The sequence below is a fragment of the Benincasa hispida genome, chromosome 8, assembly GCF_009727055.1.
Source record: "Benincasa hispida cultivar B227 chromosome 8, ASM972705v1, whole genome shotgun sequence".
Classification (NCBI taxonomy): domain Eukaryota; kingdom Viridiplantae; phylum Streptophyta; class Magnoliopsida; order Cucurbitales; family Cucurbitaceae; genus Benincasa; species Benincasa hispida.
In genome coordinates this window covers 16,285,026-16,304,962 of record NC_052356.1, presented here as the reverse complement: position 1 = coordinate 16,304,962, position 19,937 = coordinate 16,285,026, and the positions used below count along the sequence as shown (strand labels likewise).

General features: G+C 33.2%; 2 protein-coding genes across 2 annotated transcripts; both read left to right on the top strand.

The window, feature by feature from the left end:
- The first annotated feature begins 8,128 nt into the window (after window positions 1-8,128).
- Window positions 8,129-11,619, top strand: LOC120083274 (ran-binding protein 1 homolog a). The gene is made up of 4 exons (XM_039038948.1): window positions 8,129-8,406; window positions 8,501-8,652; window positions 8,785-8,910; window positions 10,807-11,619. Exons 1-4 carry the CDS (start codon window positions 8,258-8,260, stop codon window positions 11,022-11,024), a joined length of 645 nt encoding a protein of 214 aa, XP_038894876.1. The 5' UTR covers window positions 8,129-8,257; the 3' UTR covers window positions 11,025-11,619.
- A 3,738-nt stretch (window positions 11,620-15,357) lies between these two features.
- LOC120083297 (ran-binding protein 1 homolog a-like) lies at window positions 15,358-18,503 on the top strand. The gene is given in 5 exon segments (XM_039038984.1): window positions 15,358-15,589; window positions 15,592-15,649; window positions 15,817-15,968; window positions 16,060-16,185; window positions 18,100-18,503. Coding segments are annotated over 5 exon segments (651 nt in total). The 5' UTR covers window positions 15,358-15,501; the 3' UTR covers window positions 18,327-18,503.
- The last annotated feature ends 1,434 nt before the right edge of the window (window positions 18,504-19,937 follow it).

The following is a 19,937-nucleotide window of genomic DNA, read 5'->3' as shown; positions in this document are numbered from 1 at the left end:
AAAATTGTGGTCCCACAAGAAACTTTAATTTAAAGTATAGCAAGCCATCCCCATGACCAATATTTTCTTAAAAGCAATGCAGCATGAACTTACGCACATAATGCAAATAAATAACTTATATTTGAAAAGGCACACAATACCAAATCTTTGAACAACAGGACTTGAAAGGAATTAATGAATGTTCAATGACACAGAAGGTAAGTTGTATATACAGATTCCAGTGATTCATATATAAGAAATTCATAATATTAATTCATGCTTGGCAATCTCTTCGTCCTATCAAAAGTTCGTCTCAATAATGACACAACAGCTGGAATATCATCCTCATCTTTTAGAAAGTTTCGGTCCAAGTTGTATTACACATGGCACATTTAAAAACTTGTTTTTCATTAATAGGTAACAGCTAACAACCATAAGCTCTTCAAATAAAAAGCAGAAGAATAATAATATGCCTCAATGTTCATGAAAGCTTCTACTTAGAAAAAAACAATAGAAACACAAACCTCCTTTTTTGGTACATAAACAATAGAGCCACAACGAAATGAAACAGGCCTTCCTTTCAGCGAGTTGGACATTTTATTCGTCAACCGTGTAGCCATCTTTTGATCTTCTTGAGGGTTGAAATAATAGAAAATAATTTAACAGCAATAAACACATATGTTTATGTACAAATGCACTTAAATATTTTTTTTATTGCACAGAAATAAGTTTTTTCTTCCTTGGGGAGGGGGAAGATAGAAACGGTATTAATTAAGCAGGGGTTGATTTTGCTGGTAGATATTGAAGTAGGGGTTGATTCAATGGTGAGAAGATGATGAAGGACCTGACACAATTAGAGAGCGAATCCAGAGCTCCAAAGCACAAAGTCAAACGAGAAAATAAAGGAACATGGACAAATTTACCTCACAGCCTACTGAATCATCAGAATATTGTTCCAAATTTTTAGTTGCCATCTCATTATCAATTGAAGGGTCCTTTCTAAGGGTGGCAGACCGCAAAGGCTCAGCTTCTCATTCCTACCTTTCTTAAGGATGTTATTACAGAAGGTAACGAGTAATTATGCACTAGAACTTCAAGTAATTCAATAAATGTATCATATACAACAAAACCATTAATCAAATCGAATTTCAAAGGCCATAGACACATAAAAAGGCCAAGATATAGGAGCAGAGAGACATATTAGAGTGAAACCATAGCTGGCTTTCATTGAGACATTTACACAAACAGTTGAGAGGCGTAAACATAAGAACAAAAATTTCATGCCAAAACACATAAAGTAACAACATGCCTCCAACATCGAGACATTTTCTTTACAAGTTCACAAGGTTCTCAACCAATGAGTCATAAACGGGTGTTACATTCTAATCCAATATGGTCCAAAGAGAAATAAGCACACTATAACTTCTCAAACAGGAATTTTCATATCATTAGAGTCACTTGAAAACACTTAGAAACTGTGCTTAAAACTGTAAGCATTCAAAAATGCACTTATCAGGAATAATTTTCACCTGAATCCCTTGCTATTGCAAGAAATCCATCTCCTTCCCACCCCTTCCAAACACCTAAAAAATACACAAACAAAAAAGGTTTAAGACAAAGGATTGAAAGTGAAAATATTATCAGAAATCATATTCAACTAACCATGTTTATTGAGAATGTACATAAATGGTATATTCAAGGCAAAATTCTTGTAGTGATTCTTATCGAATGATCAAATAATTTAAATCGAATATTAGAATGATGCTTATCGAATCTTAATATGAAAAATGTTACTAATGTAATAGAAATATTGATTCTGTTACAGAGCTAGATACTTACTATTTAAATCGGATGTTAAAGAACGCCAGTAGAACAAATTCATCATAAATTCATACTTGTAATGATTTTTAGTTATATGCTAACCTAGCGTTTTCACATTTATTCTAGAATTTCTGGGACATTTTAAAAATTGAACTGAAATTTAAAGGTACATGCTCCACCCCAAACTGTAGCATCCTATCAGTGAATTGTTGCTAAATAAGTCCTCAATAGGGACCACTGAATAAGACTCTCGATCCAGAACTGTAAAAGAAAATATTTAATTAAGATAGGGTTAACAGCCCAAGAGCAAAGATGCCTAAATTGTATTAATATTATATCGAACATCAACCAAAACAATATTGAATAGTGGTTTCTCCTATAGCAACATTATACTTCAAAACTCTCCTAGTGTTCTCAATAGAAAAAACTACCTGTAAGAAGTTCCTGCATAAGAAATATAGGTATAAGAACTCTTAGAAGGTTTCTACTCTTTGGCCTTAGAAATCAGACTTAAGAGACAAGCAACAAGAAAACTAAAAAAAATCACAAAGGCCAAAAAGTCCTTTGAATGGTCTCGGAATTAGTCTAGTTAATCTAGATTTTAAACCAAATTACTAAATATCATAACAACTTGATATTTTGGTTTATAAGAATAGAATACAATGTTGTTTGAATAAGAACAACACCACAAGTTTTACAGATGAACATAAAAGAGATCTTCCATTCCCCTGGTCCTTGTTGATCAACAAGTTTTACTTTTGATTTTCACATAACCCTCATCTATAAAGTGGTGAGCAACAAGAAAACCACCATAATATTATTAGGAAGCTCTATAGTCTTTTGATAATTAGCAAGAGAAAATCACAATAGCTTACCTTCGGTGGTATTTGGTGCTGCTATCTGTGAAGTACATATACCCTTTTTCATCAAGGTCTAGATCATTGGTGAACTTAAATGACAATCATTTTGCTTCAGTTGAAAGAGATGTTGCCAGACCTCCTTCCAATCCGACTTTCATCAGCCCGAAGTATGCATCTGCAATATATAAATCGCCTATCTTCTTGTCAAACCGGAGACCCAAAGGGCGGCCACATATATGTTCATTCTTATAATAACTTAAAATTGATGGCTTAGGATCACATATCTCCAACCTGAAACCATATGAAAACAAATTTGAATGTATCGGCAAGCGGCGAGCAGGAATGGCGAGCGGCGGGGCAATGAAAGTCGAGCAGGAACGACGAGCGGCGGGGCGATGAAAGTCGAGCAAGAACGACGAGTAGCTGGTAATGGGAGGGAGGAGGTGGCTGATGAGGTAAATAGGGTTTAGAAAAGAAATGAAAAAAAGGGGGGGGGATGGGTTTTTTTTTAAAAAAAAAAAAAAAAGAAAAGAAAAGTGGATCTTTATTGTCGGTTTTAAACCGACATTAAAGGTATACCTATGATGTCGGTTTAAAACCAACATTAAAGATTCGTTTTTTAAAAAAAACAAAACCGACATTATACATCCTGTTTCACTTTTTCCAATCGACATTAAAGCCCAAAATTCTTGTAGTGGATATTCTATACAAAGAAGTTTGTATAAGACCGAACCATGAAATGTTTAGTCTCATTATATAACACCGTTCATAATAAATACTTACATTTCACCAGGATGACGCAGGTAACATGACCTGAATCTTGAGTGAGTTGTGAACTCCTGTCTATAAGGGCGATCCTTTAATTTGTATGGGTAAGAGTGACCAGGTCTCTGACTCAACAAACCTACCATTTTGAGGATTCGTCAAATTGGGGAGCTAGGAACACAACTATACAAGATGGAGTTCACTCCTTCCCCGAGCAGGGATAAGTAGATAAATTGTTCCCTTAAGGACTGATTCTGAGTCTTGAGCAATGTAGTGCCACACCCTCTCCTAGCCTGAGAGGGGTTTAGTCATAGTAGGACTATGATTTATTGTTCATTAGAGGGATTAGTGGTACTTAAGGAGTTAGATGTAACTACAGGAGCAAAACAGTAATTTGGCCCAACTGTACTTACGAGCAATTTGTGAAGGATCACCGTACTATTGATTGGTTATATCCAATGGACACAAAAATATGTATGTAGTGCAAAGAGTGTAGTTGTCGGTCTTTAGTGGAGTGTCCGACAATTAACGGATGGTGAATAATGTAATTAAAGAGTTTAATTAATTATTCATGTACCGTTGGAGCTTTAAGCTACAGGTCCATAAGGTCCCCTTAATAGCTCAAAAAAATTTAGTTGAAAATCAGTTTTTGGGTTAAATTAAATTGTTCAAATTAATAGAGGGATTTAATTATATATGATATAATTAAATTGTTTAAATTATATATGATATAATTGTCATAATATATTCGATACATTATAGCTTAATGGGAGAAAATAAATATTTGAATGAGATTCAAATATATTTTTCTATGAATGTGATTCATAGTTGTTAAATTTAATATAAATGAGATTTATATTAAATGTCTTAAAATAGGGAAAAGAAACTATAATTTATATTGTATGTGATACAATATTAAAATTATAGGTTATATGTTATATTTGATATAACATATAATTTAATATTAATATAATATGATAAGTTAGTTATCATATTTATTTATATTATTATTATTATTTGAATAATATGGAAGGTAGTTACAACTCTCTTCCCCATCTTTTTTTCTCTACCCACTTTAGTGGAGGTGTTTATTCTTTTATGGTAAAAGTAATAAAAGAAAAATTGTTTTTCTTTCTTTCTAAACATTGATGATATTGGACGATTGAGAGAGTGTTGCAGAAAAGTTATGTGAGTTTGCCTTGTTTGTGAAATCTCTCTATCTTCTTCTTCTTCCTCCACCAAAACTTATCCCTCCTAACCAAAATAGTCAGAGCCCACCACTCTGGGTTCTCATCCCGAGAATACCAAAGACTCCACGGTTGTGTCTGGGTTTCTATTCGAGGTTCATTGAAGAAGGTCTTCAAGAGGTTTGTGACTATTCGAGGGATTCGTAAAGAAAGGTTTTTCGATGGTGAGGTTTTTTGCAACCATTTTTCCTTTAAAAGCATGCTGTAATTTAATTTTGAATGCATATGTAAATTTAGCATTCGATAATTAATGGAATTTGGACGATCCGCTTCCGCTCAAGGTTCTCCTCACATGAGTTCCTTCAATAAGGGTGTTCAAAAAACCTGATGATCCGAAAAGATCGATTAACCCAACCTAATCCGTACGGTTTGGGTCGGGTTATCAATTTATGGGTTGAGTTGGGTTCAAATAAATGCAAACTTTATGTGTTGGTTAGTTCATGGGTTCACTTAAATAACCCAAACCAACCCGAACTTATCATTAACTTTAAAAAGTATAATTTTTTGTACTTATGGTACAATTATATATACATTAATTTTATAGTTTGATTTAATTCCGATAATTTATTCTCCAACAACTCTTAAAAATAGTTCTTTAGCACATTGGAAAGAAATTTTTCATTATATAAATTGAAATTGAGTTTTGAATTTTAGTTCAATATATGAAAATAATTAAATCAATTTTTTACATATTAACATTTTACTTCTTTTTAGAATAAACATTTAAATAAATGACCCGAGTAACCCGAACCAACCCAACCCAAATATTTCATGGTTGGGTTGGGTTCATTTTTTAATAAGAGTTATTTGAGTTGAAAAAAATTTACAACTTGAACAATTGGATTAGATTTAAAAAGTCCTTAAACCCAATCCAACCCATGAATACCTTTAATACAAACCATAAATTGGCAAAAGCTCAAAACAGAATAAAGTCTCACATCGTAACTAAAGGAGAATAAAATCAGAATACAAACAACTACTCAAATATTCTAATAGAAATGTGATACATTGACTCATAGTGTTGACCACCTTTTCTCTTTCCTTATGATAATTTTTACTTAAAATGGAAAAAAGAAAACCTAACAATCACTAGGGGTTACTAAAAAAGTAGGGTTACTGAAAAAATTTCTTTCAACCAATTGGGACAAAAAAAAGAAAGAAGTAGTTAAGAGATCAATTTTTATAAACCAACCATATTGTTAAGTTTTAACATTTGTGTCGAGAATAAGAAGAAAGGTTATTTATCTCACATTGAGTGATTGAGTATACTTTAGCCATGTTTTCTTAGCTTAACTATTAGTAGGATAATGTGAGTTTTCATTTATTTATTTTTATTAGCAACAATTCTAGTGTTGTAGTATTGAACATTCAATCTTAAGAGACAGAGACTATGTCTATAACCACTAATCTAAGTTCACTTTGTCAAATGTTTAGAGTTTCTCATGTCCTTATGCTTATTATCTTGCCTTAACATTTTTCAAATGTCATTTGTTTTTATTATAATATGTGAAAAATGGGAGAACTGAACCTTTTATCTCGAGGTTGGAAGTACAAACTTTATGCCAGTTGAGATATGTTTATTTTGATTTGAAAATTTTCATTACGTTATCAAATATATGTGTTTTTATGAGCCTATTAAAAAAATCAATGCTCCATTTGGTAACCATTACTTTTTAGGTATGAGAAAGTTTTATTTCTGTTTATTTTTCAATTATGATAACACGATAAACAATAATTTTTTGTTTTCTACCTCTAGAAATAAGAAACAAAAAAGGGTCAGAAAAAACTGACAAATATGAATGTTGTCAAACTAGTATGTAGATGATTTTTCTTTTTGAGTATTAAAGAAACAAATAAGAGAACTTATAACAAATAATTAATAAAAACAAGAGTCATTCTTAATCACGTTTATAAACTCTGATCCAAGAGTATCATAAGATATGAGAAACGAGTTCATAGACAACAACATTATAACTATACGGAAGGTGAGAGTGGAATCTTTGACTAATTGTTACCTTTGATTTGTCTAAATCTTCTTCACGAATATTCGAAGTTCATTTGCACAATAATCTTTATTCACAAAAAAAATAAAAAAAAAATAAAAATATATTAAGATGATCAAAGAATCAATCTTCATCCATAAAGGATGTAGGCTACCTTCATGGGCCTTAGTAATGTCCTCACCAAATGCCAATGACTCTACTATACCTAGAGATGTCCACCATCCCCGTTCTCCATTTCATTTTTTTTTTTTTTGTAAAATGTCAATTAATTTAAATCACTAATGTAACCAAATTTTAATTAAATAATTAACTTTATCATTAAATTGTGGTTAGTTTTATGTGACAATTTGAATTTAAAGATAAATTACTCAAATTTTGGCCTAAAAAAACTAATCAATTTTTTAGTAGAAATAAATAAATATAAATCAAATTATTCACATATATAATCTAAATTTAAACATTTTCATTATATTTTCCAATAAATAATCAAATTTGAAATTTAAATGTAATATTTATACAATAATAATAATAACATAACATTACATAACTATACTAAATAAATATGTAAAAACTAATCGAGGTGAGGACGGGGGAACGGGATTCCCTATTCCCGTCCTCGTTTAGCTTACGAGGAATTTTTTTCCCGCATTCCCTCCCTCATTCTCCACTTAATCGGAGAATCTCCTCCCCATAGGAAAATTGGACATCTTTAACTATGCCATTAAGAAGATGTGTTGATTTATTTCTACATCTATAGCGAGAACAAATCCTTTATTTCCCTCACATCCTAATTACCATTAACAACTAAAGTCAGTTGTCAAGCACTAGTTAATATTGTCGGTTGAAGCTTAGCTAAATCACGACATGTTACTTTCAAGGTTTTTATTAGTTGAAGTTGAACTAAACAACAAGCTTACTTGGTAATTTTTTTTTTCTTTTTTTCTTTTTTTTTTTGTATGAATGATCCATTTATATGTATCTTTATGATTAATGATCGCTCCCACAGATATATGAAATATAACCTTATGCTTACGTTCGAGCTCACTACTTCATTTTATAACGTATTGGTTTAGAGATGACCATGTCTCTCATAGTTTAACGTGATAACCATCTCTAAAATAAAATTGTGTTATGTATTTCTCATTTTCCCAGTTTGGGATGTTTTTGGATGAGAAAAGTGAATATCGTAATAGAGATGGCTATTGCGTTAGGGCTACACATAGTCATCCTTCATACGATATGTTATAAAATGGGGTATAATTTATTGTAATTTTTCTTATTTTTCTCACAATAAAAATATTTTATATCGTTAGAGATTATTATTACATTAAGGCTACACTAGACATGATCCCTTGACACAGATATCTTATAAAATTAAAGAAAACCCAATTTTAGAAATTAGGGTTTAAAAGAAGAGGTAATAAAAATCTTTATATATTACTTAAGAGTGAAGGTTCATTTTCATTCTCACTCATTTCCACTTCCTCTTCGCCCATATATAAACCCTAATTTCTCCCAACTCCGATCCATTATTTCCAATCTCACCTTTCCACATTCTTAACCAAACCCTAAACCCTCTTTCATGGCGAGCACCGATACCGAACGCAGAGAAGAGGAGGAGGCTCCGGCCGGAGAGGATGAAGACACTGGAGCTCAAGTTGCCCCAATCGTCAAGTTGGAGGAGGTCACCGTCACCACCGGTGAAGAAAATGAGGATGCTATTCTCGATCTGTATGCTTTTCTCTTTACTTCTTTATTTGATCTGCTCAATTTAAGTTTCAATCTCATTTTTTTTCACGTGGGTTATTCGTATTCGTTGTTTTAGGAAATCCAAACTGTACCGATTCGATAAAGATGGAAATCAGTGGAAGGAGAGGGGTGCTGGTACTGTTAAGTTTTTGAAACATAAGGAGACTGGCAAGGTTCGCCTGGTTATGAGACAGTCTAAAACCCTCAAGATCTGCGCTAACCATCTAGGTTCTTTCTCAGTTCTCTGTTTGTTCCTTCGCGTATATATCAAGCTTTTTTAAGTTTATGTTCATTTTCTTTCTTACTTCTTGATTTAGCTTTAGTTCTTCCATTTTATCGTTTGATTTGTCGTGATTGTAGTACTTCCATCAATGACGGTTCAAGAACACGTTGGAAATGAGAAATCGTGCGTGTGGCATGCGACTGATTTTGCTGATGGTGAATTAAAAGATGAGCTTTTTTGTATCAGATTTCCTTCTATTGAAAGTGAGTACAAAAATGAATTTCTTTTCTCTTTAAATCTTGACTGTAGATTGACTGATAGACTCTTCTAGACTTTGGATATATTGATATCTCGTAGTGGGCAATCTTAGTGTTAAAAATGAATCTTATATTGTTTCACGTTTTGTGTTTTATTTTCCCTTCCGAATAAATTATATGTTAGAGCTCTCTAGTTGTGTGATGGTGTCTGGTACGAAGTATCACTCGCATAATTGTTTTCACTGACAATCTAATCTTTTTCTTTTTCTTGTTGTCTTGTACAATTTTTTCATCATAAGAAATAACAGTACTGTCGTGGTATGATTTAAGTTGAATGTTCTTCTGATGTCTATCAATACTTGGTGCTATTAAGATTAAATGGGACTTATTCTTAAAATTCACAGTACAGTTTCAATCCGTTCATGATGGTAACTCTGTCCTTGAAACTTCTACTTCTCTGCTTATTTTTACTTATTATTGACTCTATCCACGAATATATTTTCTTTCTATTTTCATTAACATTTGTTTTCTCTACTTATAAAATGGGAAGTTCTCTATTCATAGATCCATCTCCGTTAATCTGCACAGTTTCTTTAGTTATCTAATTCTATACATGTTAACATTGTATGCCAGTTGTTTTGACAATGGAAGAGTTGGAGTCGGTGCCTGAAAAGAGGAAGTATAATATAGAATTGCAATTTTATATAATGATAGTTTGCTAATAACACTTGATAGAAAAAAGTAGGTGAAATGTGAGTGGTTTCGTTGGTGAATAGTCGGTTGTAATTTTACTTTAGAGGATTTTAAGTGATGATACCTAGAAGAGAAAAGCTGGAAGACAGTAATGGTACGGCCGGAAGTTTTCCAGTTAACAATTATCTGTTGCTGGTGTTTCCCTTGGAGGTGTGTAATTGATACTTCGGATATGTTCTGGGATTTCGTCCTTAAATGCAGTGGACCTCTCTGCACAAGATGTGTCAAAACTATTTGATGTAGCTTAGGTAGTTGTAATTTTATTTAGGCCTCCCTTTCCATTCATCACAAGCTTTCAATGATGACTATTAATTAGTCCAAATTTGTCTAGGAATTAGGTTCTATATCATTGTAACTCTCAATAAGGTAGGAAACCCTGGATAAATAAACGTCATCCAACAGAGTGGTCCTTTTCTTTCCCTTTCTTGGGGGTGGTGAGTGATGAAGTCTTTTGAATTAATCTATCATCTCCGCCATGGATTCATAACTTTGTGTCAGCTAGGAACTCAATTTGTGACTTCTAAATTAACTCAAGTCAATGGTCTTGCAGAAATCTTATTTATTTGTGTTTTTGTAGATACTAAATTATCAATCTTAACAACATAGGATATTGAATTAGTTTCTGCTCATCTTTGACTTACAAAGCATGGAGACAGGCATTTGGCAGCTTAGATATTCATACAAAAGACACTAAGTGACATGCATTGAATTCTAGATTTTAGAAGCTTTGACACACTGCACATTGTTCGTCATTGTTTCATTTCTAGTGTATTTGAAATGGGAAAAATATGCTGTTAACATTTGTATTTCCCAGCCCTTCAGCTCATTTTATTATCTTTCTATTTATTTTATTTCCACTGTAGTTTTGTTTAGCCTAAAACAGTTTCACCTCTAGACATTTCCTAATTTCATTTATTTATTCCGAAGTGTCTTGCATGTCTATGGGGTGTATTGGATGGAGGTAGGTTTGGAAAGACAACAGTAAAAATGTGTCTATGCATGCTTGTTTTCCATCCAACATCTGTAGAGCTTATAGAGAATGTTTTATCTTATCCTTATAGTAGTTTGTTAACCATGCCAGTCAGCCCCGATTAAAATAATGCAGCCTTTTTCCCCCATTGGACACTAAATTTTTTCTTTGTACTGTAGACTGCAAGACCTTCATGGAAACATTCCAAGAAGTTGCGGAGTCCCAAAAGAAGAAAGAGGAAAATAAAGATGCATCAGCAGCAGCTGGTCTACTTGAAAAATTGAGTGTTGAAGATAAATCTGAGGATAAAGCTGAGGACACAACACCTGTAAAATCTAAGGAAGAGGATAAACCTGAGGGTGAGGCAAAGAAATCAGATGCAGAGAAGAAAGAGTAGGGGTCTGTTGCCCCTGCCAGATATACATGGTAGGTTATAGATCTTCCTCTACTGGATACATCTCATTCATCCATGTCTTGGTACATTAAAACACATCAATTCTTGGATTGGGTAACTTTTCTGGGCTGGAAAGTTGAGTCATCTAAATTGTATGTTCGTTGGTCGGTCGGTCGGTTGGGGAGTCCTTTCCTATTGTTCTCCTTTCCTTTCAAAATGAGGTTGATTTGTAGTCAGTTTCGAATGGTTGGTTGTGTGGTGATGGCCCTTTGTGAATCCTCAAAGGTCGGAGGTCGAATAGCATTTTTAGAAACCATAAAGTTTGTGTGCAGGGCCTGAGCTGAAGATGCTGCAAGAGGAGGATGGGTTGGGTTAGTAGCCAAACAAGAGTATTTTCAGACATATATACTTCTTTTTGCTTGATTGAAGGAAAACATGGTTGGTTGTCTTGTGGTCTTATTTTATAATTTAAGTTCTAGGTCTATTCTATTGTGCAGTGTGCTTTCTTTTTTGGACTGCTTTCTATTTACCTCTGTTTCTTGATATGGTTTGTAGTTGTGTATTTTAAAATGCTTCTTTAAGGGAAGCCATTGAAGTTTCTTCTTTTCTTTTTTGGTTTTTAAGGGGTGAGGATCGTATTAATTTTCTGAGGTGTACTACTAGATACGAAGTAGTAAATTAAAAGCAGTTTGTTAGCCAAAATGAACTTAGTTTAACGACAATTGGCAATTTCTCTCTAGAGGTTGGATTTGATCCTTATCCGTGCAAATTACCAAAATTATGCTTTTATGTTTCAGTGTAATGCAAAATTATATTAAGTAATGTTAAAAAAGGGTTAAAAATCTTTATTTTTTTAATCCTGGACTTTTGCATTACAAAAATTGTTTGGTGTTTCATCCTGGAAAAGATGGAATATGAGAATCATATTCATCCAAAATTGCGGTGTTACGGGCTCATATATTTTGGTATTAAGGTTTTATATGTTTGTGACTTTATATTATGAACTATATCTAATCAATATACGAAGAAATTAATGTTAGGAGAGACCTTAAGATATGGCCAAGGGTTTGTGAAACTTGTAAATCCGACGAAAATTTGGCAATGAAGAAAAAAACGTTAGGAATGTGTATATTTCCCCAAAAACATGGGTTTATATTCAAACAAAATTTCACACTCCACAGTGCAATTTAACAATGATTATAGTAAGTTTTTTCTTCCACCACGTGTTTTTAATTATCCATTTTTTGGTTTTTATTGTGTTCTGGGTGTTACGATTCTGATATATTGGAATTATGTATTTAAATCCTTGGGACTTTATACTGTGAACTATATCAATACAGATAAATTAAAACGGGAGGGGGCCCTTTTGGAAATGACCAATGGTAACCTTCTACTTTAAAAATGGACCAACCAATGGCCCCAGAAACAAAGTTCGGAATGTATTTTTTTTGTACGATTGATCGCGTTTTTACCCTCTCTCTCTCCTCACTGTATGTATCGTAATCCTATAAAGATAAGCATCTCTGTTATCGTGATCTCTACTTTTTCTTTTCCATCCAGGTGCACAAACTGTGAGAAAGATCAAATGTACGTATTTTGTAACATATTACATGTAATGATCATTGTGTAGTTCTATCTTGATGAACACTTCTATCCCAATCTCCATTTTTCTCACCCTAAAACATAACAAATTGTGAGAAAAATAGGGAAAACATAACAAACAAAAAAAAAAAAAATGAAGATCGCGATAAAGATATTTATCACATTGGATCTAAGATAGACATGCACGATCATTTCTAGCGCTATGACGTAAGCAGAAGGTTGGATTTTGTAGATTTTACAAAACTCTTATAATATGAACTATATCTAGTCAATATACAAATTGAAATTAGAAGGGATCACATAATGATTCAAGAAAAAATGTTTTGGATGTATCTTTTTATTGAAAACATGAATTCATATTCATCTAAAGTTAAAATCCCCCACACTATAATTTAAAAATTATTATAGTAACTTCGTTTTTTTCCTCACTATATGCTCAAAATTGTCTATTTTTCGATTTCTTGTTTCTTTTTTTATGTTGCGATTCTTTCGTCAAGTAAATATATAGAGAAATTAAAATGAGAAGGGACCCTTCGGAAATGGGCAAAAGTAAACTTGTAAAATTGACAAAAATGACCAAACAATGGCCCTAGAAGAAAAAGTTTGAAATGTGTTTTTTACTTAAACCATGAGTTCATAAAATTCAACATTCCCCATGGTATAATTTACAAGCAATTATAGTAACTCATTTTTTTCACCACGTGCTTTCAATTATCTACTTTTCAGTTTTTTGTTTATTTTCAGTCTTACATTACGTCTCTTATATTTTGAAATTATGTTCTAAATTCTTGGGGTTTTATACTCTGAAGTATATCTAATTAATATACGTTGAAATTAAATGAGAAGAGACCCCTTTAGAAATGACGAAAGATAACTTAGTAAAATTGACGAAAATTTGGCAATGCTATCCATTTAAAAAATGACCAAGTAATGGTTCGAGAGAAAAAGATTTGGAATATCATATAGTAGGAATTAAGTACTTTTAACTAAAAATATGGATTCATATTCCTAAATTTACCATTCAGGTTTTGTTTTATGTTTTAGATTTATTGAATTCAGCAAATATGTGTTTGACAAATAATCTATTTGTTAAAACGATTTTTGGATTATGTGAACAAAATATTGAAATTTTGAAAACAACATTGTTATATTTTCACTGTATTCAGATTTTGAATTTTAAATTTGAAAAGACAGAATTATATTAATAAAAAAAATAAAAATGTTTAGAAATACAAAATGTCAAGTTAGATACTCAATTTATTTTTTAAAAATTAAAATATGTATTATGTAATGTATTATAAAATATGAAATATTACACAATTATTGTACAAATTTTGTAAGATAAAATATAGTCATAGATTAATTAATAGATTATAATAATTTATAATCAACCTAATATTTAGTAGGTATTAGCAATTATTTTTATTATTTATAAATATCGTATAAAAATATATAAAACACTTGTGTAAGGTTAAAAACTAACCATCTTACACATATTTAAAAACATGAAATACAACTTTATTTTTCATTACATCCCTTATTTTCAAATTTCCTACTAAACTGATCTTTCCATCTCATTGGAGGGGTGTTTAGCTCATCATGGCTTAAGGTGATTAAAATTACAAACTCGATGTTTTACTCACTAACTTATAAATGTTGGTGGGGTTGAGTTGGTGGATCGACTCATCGTCCACTGTTGACAATTGCTGCTGCCATATTCCAGCAACTAACTATGATGACCATCTTCACACGTTCAACTTTGGTGACCAACTTTGGCTTTCAACAACCATCTTTGACAACAACTCTGGAGAAGACCACGTCCATTGATTAACATCAGTGATAAACATCTTTGACGACCAACGCCAACATTAACCTCATGCGACCAATTTCGGCGAATACCACCTCCAATGATCAACTTTGGTGACGACCACCTCTAGCAGCCAACTCTGATGATCACATCGGACTACTAACTTCAATCACCAACTCTGTTGTTTATCTTCAACAACTAACTCTAATGATCAACTCAATCGATCATATAATAAAAGAAAAAATAAAAAAATAACTCGAATTACAAAATTGAAAATATTTAGTTATAATGATTAATGATCTTCTTTTATGATAATTTGATATCGAGGGATTGTCTAGGGATGATCAAGACATTCTTCTAGACCTACTTTTCACAGACACTAAAAAAGACTAACCACTTCTTAAGAGTTTCATCACAATTTAAGAAGGGGTATTGTTTGTGTCTACTTGGTAGGATTGACTAACTTAACTATTTTAGTTAATATATTTTTGTTTGCGTAGAATTGGTGGCCAAATTTTTATATATATTGTGAACATGTAAATGACCCATAACTCTATTTTTTGTACATGTTCAACTCATATGTTCCACGACTATTTATTGTAAGGTTGTTGATTATATAAAATAATAGTATATTGTCTATAATAAATGCAATAATTTCATGTAGAAGTTTATAAAATTCGCATCACAAATGAATGTTAAGAATTTAGAAGATTATGTCGAGTGGAATGGTGTAACAAAAAAGAAAAAAAAACACCATATTTTTTAGGTTACAAAAAAAGTGAATCAAATATCTATAACCCAATAATTATGCATCCAAAATATAAATTTACTGAACCAAAATATACTAAAAATATTGACGATTATTAATATGTACTCAAATGTATTATTTAAATAATTATTATCAACTCAATTCAAAACAAGTTTTAGCGGAAGACATACATAGTGCTCTCAATTATCAGCCGTGGAGTATATTGTTTCTTCAATATAAAAACCCTAATTTTCTTGTTCTCTACTCTGTCATTGGCTTCCCCCAGATTCCGATCCATTTCTTTAAACACCAAAGCTTCATCTATGGCCAGCACCGATCCTGAACGCAGAGACGACGATGAGGCTCCTGCCGGAGAGATGAAAGACACTGGAGCTCAAGTCGCCCCGATCGTCAAATGGAGGCCGTCGACGTTACCACTGGTGAAGAAGACGAGGACGCTATTCTCGATCTGTAGGCCTTTTCTCTACAATTCTTCTCTAATCTCTTCCCCCCCCCCCCCCCCCCCCCCCCCCCCCCCCCCCCCCCCCCCCCCCCCCCCCCCCCCCCCCCCCCCCCCCTCGATCTACGTTTTGGTTCGTTAGTTTGACTTGTTTCGTTCTGAATATTCATTGTTTTAGGAAGGCAAAACTGTATCGATTCGATAAAGATGGAAACCAATGGAAGGAGAGGGGTGCTGGTACTGTTAAGTTTTTGAAACATAAGCAGACTGGAAAGGTTCGCCTTGTTATGAGGCAGTCTAAAACGCTTAAGATCTGCGCTAATCATCTTGGTTCGTTCTTGATTATTTACCCCTTATGCTCATACAATTGAGTTCTTTTGAGTGCTTTAGTGTATATTGTTTGATTGTTGTGCTTTTGTAGTTCTTCCATCAATGACGGTTCAAGAACACGCTGGAAATGATAAATCGTGCGTGTGGCATGCGACTGACTTCGCTGATGGAGAACTGAAAGATGAGCTTTTCTGTATCAGATTCCCATCTATTGAGAGTGAGTACAATTTTCTAATTCTTTTTCCCTGAGATTTGGCTGTTGGTTTGACTGTCTGATGGGTTCTTTGAGGCTTTGTATTCCCATCCTTCTTTTTGCACCCGAATGGCTTCAATGTATGTGGTATGGTTTTTCCAGTTTGTCACTTTAAGGAACTACAGTATAATCTACGATCATGATATGGATCTAAGTCTAATGTTTCACTTAAACATGGTAATCCTTGGTTCAATTAAAGATTCAAGCACGTTGTATTATTCTGTTTCTAACTTTTCATTAGATGATTTTATCAATTGGGCTTTTACTGTATTTCTTCTTCTTCTTCTTCTTCTTTAAAGAAATTATATATACTGATTCTTAACTGGACCATTGACAATTTTCATTTCCATTTTGACTAATATTTGGTTTTTCTTTTCCTAATAAGAAAAAGGAAAGTTCATTGTCCATACATTCATGATTCATCCTTGTTGTATAATTCTGAAAATTCTGATTTTCTGTGTGTGACATTATGGCAGTAGCAAAGTAGGAGATTGGCTGAACCAAAAACAAAAAAAGAAAAAGAAGTGTTTGATTAGAGAAAGTGGGTGAAGAGGAGTCAGGAGATTAATTTTAATGATGACCAGAGAAAATTTTGGTGGTGGCAAATCAGGAGATAGGTGGGAGTATTAGCTGAAATTTTATTTTAGGCATACAAAGAATAGAATTCAATAGTTTGGGTGAATTGGAGTACCTATTGTGAAGAGAAGATTGTGGCAATGGAAGGGTAGGAGCCAGGAGGATTGGAAGGTGAAATGAAAGAATACAATTGGATGCTCTCACTTCCATGGGATTGACCACTTTGCATTAGAAACCGGATTTAATTTGGATGATCATATGCATAATTCTATCGTTTTAAACTGTATTTCTAGACCAATTAAAGAAGCATATTACATGAAAGTCAATCTCTCTGACATCTAATTTAATTTCCTGGTTTTATTGGTTTAAATTGTTTGTCTCTAGTTGTAGGAGATTGTCCATGTCCACTCCATCATACTCTTTTGTTGTTGTGTCTTCAATGAATGTCTGTCAGAAGTTCTCTCAATAAGATAGGAACCTTGTATAAATGATTAATCAAGGTTTGATCTTTTTCTTCTCTCTTTTCTTCTGGGGGTGATGTGGTAGTACTCCTTTGAATTTTCTAAAGCATCTACTTTGTGATCACTTCATCTCTCTGATAGAGGAAATCAAATTTCTTTGAAATCTTCAACTTCTAAACTAACTCAAGTTAAAAGTCTTGTAGGTAACTTTTCATTCATTTGTGTTCTGTATAATCACTAAATTATTAAGCAACGTGGAGACGGGCATGTTGGCACGCACGATTACATTTTTAGATATAACCGCTCAGACACTGTGTGTTCTTTATTCAATTTCTCATTATATTGCTCAAAATGGGGACAAATACCTGTCTTTTCCATTGCTCAGCTCAACTTGTTTTTATTACTTTTCCTTTCCTTAATTTTATTTTTAACCCTCTTTTCTCAACTTTTAGGGTTATTTAATCTTTTTTTGGGATTTGGCACTCATTTTTATTATTTCTCAAAGTTTATGATTTCCTTTATTTCTCTCAAACTGTTCGGTTCATCTTTGGAGCATCTCTTGATTTAAAAAATGTAAAAAATTCTGCCTACGCTTAGGTGGTTAAGGCATAAATCTACCGAGGTTTGAGTTCCCACACCTTGTATGTGATTGAACTAAAAAAATGTAAGAAAAATCCAGCACTTGTATCATCGTATTCTTGATTCAACTCTTAAGATCCTTAGAGCATCATTTATTGAATGTTCATCTTATCATCTTTGTTCTATCTTAAGAAGATCGATCTTTATTAACTAATACTAGTTGCGTTATTCCCCTTGGTAACAAATATTCTGTTTGCTTCAGACTGCAAATCTTTCATGGAAACGTTCCAAGAAATTGCCGAGGCCCAACAGAAGAAGGTGGAGAATAAAGATGCATCTGCTGCAGCCGGATTACTTGAGAAACTGAGTGTTGAAGAAAAAAAGGCTGAAGATAAAGCTGGGGAGGAACCCGCCAAACCTAAGAAAGAGGATGACCCCAAGGAGGGCGAGCCAGAAAATTCAGATGCAGAGAAGAAAAATGATGAGTAGCTGGCTGATGATATTATCAGAGATTTTGATACGAAGTCGACCTCTCTTCCATCCATGTCTTGGTGCATTTAAACAACATAGTCAGTTCTTGGATTGAATTTCTTCTGGGCTGAAAGAGAGTGGGAGTCGTCTAAACTGTACTTTGATTGAGTCCCTTTCCAATTTTTTTCCTTTCTTCCTTAAAAAAAAAAAAAAACGAGATTTCTAGTCACGGTTGTCGTCAAAGGGGTGGTTGTGTGCCGGAGCGTCTTGCGGTTTGTGAATCTTGAAAGAGTTATAGAATTCAGGATAGTACGGAGTTGTGTGCGTGCAGAGCCTGAGCTGAAGATGCTGCAAGAGGTTAGTAGTGAAGACATCATATACACATACTTATTTTTCTTGGTTTGCTCAGTGCCGGAGTTTTTTTTTTTTTTTTTTTTACCTTCCGGATGAATAAATATGATTGGTCTTGTCTTGTCTTGTGGTATTTTATTTAAGTTTTAGCTCTTTTATTGTGCAGTGCGTTGCCGTTTTTACTTTTGCATTGTATTTGTTCTTTATATTGCTTGTTCTGAAAGTAATCTTGTATTCAATTTGAAACTGACCTGAAAGGGGAATTCAAATGAAGAACACAAAATTTGAGCTGAAAAACTACAAAAATCAAAGGATTTCAATGATTAAGACGATTGTTTATTGATATGGAAAGACTTTTTTAGGTCAAAATGTGTAGGATTAGTTAGATTTTTCTCATATCAAAGGGTTTTACTTCCCTAAATGCCAAAGATGATTTAAGGGGAAGGAGAGAATTTAGGAAGTCCAAGGAGTTTTTTCTTTGCGGAGGTTTCACATCACATTAGTCATTCCGTTTCTTCCGGATAACCTAAAACCTGAAAGTTTGTACAAGGTTCAGAATGGGTTTATTACCTAGGAACTTAAGGGGTATTTGTTTCAAAGATTGAGATTGAATGGGTTAGGCACGCTTAGGGGTGTGCACGGACCAAATTGAACCTATCTGTTTGGAAATGTTATGAATTGAAAAAATCGGAAGTTTGGTTTCCATCTAAAATTAGCCCAATTGGTTTTGGTTCCAATGTCCGGTTTTAATTGATATTTTGTTTTTCTTGTTTTTACTTTTTTTTTTTTCCTTGTGATTTTAGACAAAAAAGAGAGGGATGAAGTTCAAAGGGTGAATGGCTAGTGAGATCGAGATCGAGAATGAGGTGAAAAATCAATGTATAAAATCGACCTTTTACCATGAGTGATGTTGATGGAGGAGATTTATGCAACCATAGTGCAATTTTGATTTGGCGACAGTAAGATTAAAGTGGCGGTGGGAGAAGGCGAGAGGTAGATTGAAGGATGCGGAAGTAGGAATCGCTCCCTATATTTAAATTTTAGACAATATTAATATGATATTAATATGTATTATTTCAGATTTTATAGTATACATCTAAAAGGAGAAGGTTAGATCAATACTTACCCTTGAAGCTAAAAGTCTTCACCAATTCCTTTCCCAATTGATCACGAACAAGTCTCACAACATGAACACCAAAAAACCTCTGTATTCTCCTTAGGGGATTGAGAATTACAAGAGCCAAAACTTCCTGAGGTGGACTTGTTGATTTTGGGAGA

Bases quoted from the DNA above. Each gene is read 5' to 3' on its own strand.
- LOC120083274 (XM_039038948.1), top strand. From the start codon at position 8,258: ATGGCGAGCACCGATACCGAACGCAGAGAAGAGGAGGAGGCTCCGGCC. The intron at 8,407-8,500 runs GTATGCTTTTCT...TCGTTGTTTTAG, and splicing joins GAGGATGCTATTCTCGATCT to GAAATCCAAACTGTACCGAT. The intron at 8,653-8,784 runs GTTCTTTCTCAG...TCGTGATTGTAG, and splicing joins GATCTGCGCTAACCATCTAG to TACTTCCATCAATGACGGTT.